Below are 3,984 nucleotides of genomic sequence, written 5' to 3'. Positions count from 1 at the left end.
GTCATAAAAGTGAAACTCGAAAAGCGCGTCATAAAACAAATCCTAACCATCAGATAAGAAGTTTTCGTCCGAAAACTCTGGGAAGGACGCGCGTTTCGAAATATTCTAGAATATTCTTGATATGTTTAACTAGATTATATTATGGCAGAACTCAATGTTATAAGACGCGTGTATGGTAAGTGGATTACTCGCAAGGAATTCGCGCGTTTAACGAAGTGGATTTGGTAATAATTGCCCGGAGTTCGGGGGTAACTAAAGGTCGCATAAGTATACTTTCTTACCTTGTGACGGATGGTCGGGATGTTAATCGAACGGTCCGGGATTCCCTGCTTGGTTCACCGATATCCGGCCTTCCTGGGATCCTTGTCGTTGATGTCACTGGGTGGAGTCCTTGGGCGCTCGACTTCGATTGGAATCAGCTTGGCTGGCCACTTGATGGGAGTTATGCACTTGGCGCGTCGCGAGATCTCTAAGGTAGCGGTGTGATGATTCGCGAATAATTGTTCGTATTCAGGATCGTAGTGCGGTGTTACACCAACGTATCGCGATAGCCCGGAATCTACGGGTTCTAGGATCAACTCGCGAAGTAGTTTACGCGCGCGCTTCTTCACTCCTCCACGTCTGGTCTTTGGCATTTGTTAATTTATTTAATTAACCACTGATCACTGGCTCTAATCAAGACGGCGTGTGCTTTCCAGAGGACACGGCGTGCGATGGACCGCACGGCTGTATCTTGTGTTTGGACTGATTGCAATAACAGTGTGCGGCGGTCCGTACTGCTGGTACTGTATATCAGGTGTAAGCGTGTGCGTGTGTGTATAATTGAATAGAGCCGGGCGAAAATGTATTTTGATAACTGTAGATTTTAACAGGATATTGTTAACAGAAAGGTTAACCAAACGGATGAGAGCGGAGAAATAATCTTAAAATGCGTATTATTTACTTACGGATGCGGAAGGCTCAAAGCAAGAGTTGGATAAGGTGCGTTAATGAAGAGTCGACTTAATTCTCATACAGCACAATATGTTCATTCAACTTGTACACTGTTGCATTAATTCGACTTAATTTTAGAGTTATAAGTAAATTTAGATTAAACACTAGAGTTAGGATTTTGAAATTGAATTTAAAGTTAGAGTTAGAATTCGAACTTAGAATTGAATTGCGTCGCAGTCGCGGGAGAGGCTCTCCTAAGAGAGCTGTTGACGGTTCGAAGTGGCGGAGTAGACTCCCAAAGTTGGAGCGCGCACTGGGCTCCTTCGCTTCGGCGGCTCGGCCGCTGCCGAGAGTAGGGATGCGTAGTGGTGGAATGCTCAGTAGTGGGAATTTCCTTAGAGCTAACGAAGCGCCATGCCTCGGCACTCGGAGGAATCAAGTGTCATGGCGTGTTTTTGGCGCGCTATTCAAGTTGCGCTTATTAGACTTAGATTATTTAAGAGAGAACAAATAGAAATTCAAAGGTTGAAATTTTGACAGGATGATACCTCCCCCCTCGGAAAAGAATGTTGGACGTTATTGTTCCAACATTCTCCAAAGCGCTTAAACTTATGCTTGTAGTACGCTTACATCACTTTCTTAAAGTTATGCTAACAATTGATTATGCGATTTTTATTAATCTAGGATCCTCGGTGGGTATATAGATATTTATTCAATTTACCATAGTCTTTCGGTGGGGCGTTTGGTGAGTTTTGGGGGTCTTCGTGCACACTTTCTCTAGGTACTTCTTCGCTATTCTTAGGGAGGGCAAGGGGCGTTGATTCTGCAATAGGGATCTCCGGGTCCCTTGTTCCCTAGGTGCTGGCTGTCCGCGGGCTCTCATCTGCAGGAGAAGGTGATTGAGCTCCAGACTGCTCCCAGCAGGTGAAGACTCCACCTATAGACAGAGTGAAGAGCGTAGCGTCTTATAATAGAATCGATTACGAACTTAGCGAGTCTCACTAGTAGGATTATGGCGAGCACTCCAGCGCTTGCTGATCCGAACGTGATGAATCGTTGCCACAGTCGTGTTCCGGCGTTTTCCGCTATCTTTTCTAATGACTTCTCGTCCATGAGATTATACAATGACACGCTCCCATAGGGGATCGTGTGTCCCATAGCTCCCTGCGCGATGGTGTCCAACATCGCGGGTTTTTCTACTGGGAACATTATGTGATTTCTCAAGCGGTCCAAGTCTTCTGTGGAGTAAATTCCGCTGATCGCGAGATTTGATGGGCTCACGTACTTCCACCAGGGCTTAGTTAGTGGTTGGATGGTTGATGGTGGTAAGGCCTCGATAGGTCTCGGCGTAATCCGAAACCATGTGTCTTCGACTCTGTACATGGTCGGCAACAGCTCGCTGCATTCCCTAGTGATTCCTGTCTTCATTAATATCCTCGATCTTGGTGATAAGAAGTATGACGTATTACCATGCGAGACGGGTAATTCGTTATAGCATTCCTCGGTCTGTCGAATTTTGCACAGGACGGGAACACACTTGATGATATGAATTACCTCGCCGACGGTGATTGCCATGTAGCCGGGCGATTTCATCAAACGAAATGCCATCTCGTCCGGGGCGATGCTGGAAAGTGAGAGTGCGTTTTCCAGAATTTGTTTCTCCAGGGCGCATTTTTGGCCCATGATGTCCCGGTACAGCTGTGTCAATTGGGTCTTCAGGTGCTTTTCCACGTATATGAATTTGGAGTTCACGTATGAGAAGATATCAAGGTTGTCGATGGCGATTCTTGATTGAGATTTGAACGTTCTTCTCGGTTGCGTCTCAAGGATAAATAACTTCGGGTGTTCCGTCTGGGTTAACTTATAGCCGCAGAGGTTCGTATCTGAAGTCTTGGCTAGAGCGAACGTAGTTTCCTTTGTTGTGACTGTGTAGATGACGGAGGACTCCTTCTGTGCCTCCTTGGGGGTGAGCCAGTAGGCGATGCCTTGGTATAATACATCAGCGTCGGAAGTTGCAGCTATCCGTCGGTATAATTCTCCAGTACGTTGACGTACCGTCTGCGTCGCTACATTCACCCTCCGTTGCGCGGCAACGGCTTCCTGAGGGTAAGACGACTTCATTTGAGGTGTGCTTGATCGGCAACTCCAGGCTCCTGGTAGTTATCTTGATAGAAGCCTGTACGACCACGTTGTCCCATGTTCCGAATGGATTGCTGAATTGCGTCCCTGTGCAGCGTACGTCTACGGTGAGGGTTCCGGCAAATGTCAGGCTATGCGTGGATGTGGTGTTTATTTTGATTTCCGCGATTAAAGCGTTGCCTCCCAGGAATATAGTTCCACTGTCGTGCAGCTTCTTCCACGTTTTGGCAGATATTTCCCGGATGTATTCTCGCTTCCCATTTTGTACGGCAGAGATGTGGGAATGCATTCCACAGTAGTATATGGTCCGGTCGATCTCAATCCGGCATTGTAGGCCCGTGGTGTGGTCGAACTCGCTTAGTTGTAACAATGTTCAATTTATCACTACCGCAGTCGTATCCCGTTAGACTATATGCAGTGGAGGATAGAAGTGCGATGATGATGATGATCGGTGAGGTAGGCTCCATGTTAAGGCTCATTGCTAACTGGTCGGTCCTTTTCCGGTGCGGTGTTATTATAGCTGCTGCGGTCAGGAACTCGGGGGGGGGGTACTGATCGAAGTGGGGGCTTGGTGTGGCGAGAACTTTAGTTTATCCGCGTGCACGATTCGCTTCTTATGTCTACTTATGGCTATTTTGATATTATTATTACCGAGTATTTCGGTGATTCTATAAAGTCCAGTATACTGGTCCCCCAGTTTACCTTTTGTGGGCTCTCGTAACAGATATACATTAGTTCCTACCTTAAATCTACGCGTATTGAGCTTACGGTCGTAGTATAATTTAGATCGTTTTTTTGTGTTGATTAAATTTTCGCGTGCGATTGTTTGCACGTCTTTAAGTTTGTTAAACAATTCTGTCAGATATCTCGCGTAACTCTCATTCGGCTCCTGGGTTGTGTCGGTCTCGCTGG

At 46.5% G+C, this 3,984-nt stretch overlaps 1 protein-coding gene across 1 annotated transcript; it reads right to left on the bottom strand.

The window, feature by feature from the left end:
* Positions 1-1,812: 1,812 nt before the first annotated feature.
* On the bottom strand, positions 1,813-2,616 carry LOC138944636 (uncharacterized). The gene has a single exon (XM_070315454.1). It carries the CDS (start codon positions 2,614-2,616, stop codon positions 1,813-1,815), a length of 804 nt encoding a protein of 267 aa, XP_070171555.1.
* Positions 2,617-3,984: the final 1,368 nt, after the last annotated feature.

This window comes from Polyergus mexicanus, unplaced genomic scaffold (assembly GCF_030449975.1).
Source record: "Polyergus mexicanus isolate NDT 795.1 unplaced genomic scaffold, iyPolMexi1.0 SCAF_344, whole genome shotgun sequence".
Classification (NCBI taxonomy): domain Eukaryota; kingdom Metazoa; phylum Arthropoda; class Insecta; order Hymenoptera; family Formicidae; genus Polyergus; species Polyergus mexicanus.
Note: the sequence above shows the minus strand (reverse complement) of the source record. Positions and strands in the feature narration are given on the sequence as shown.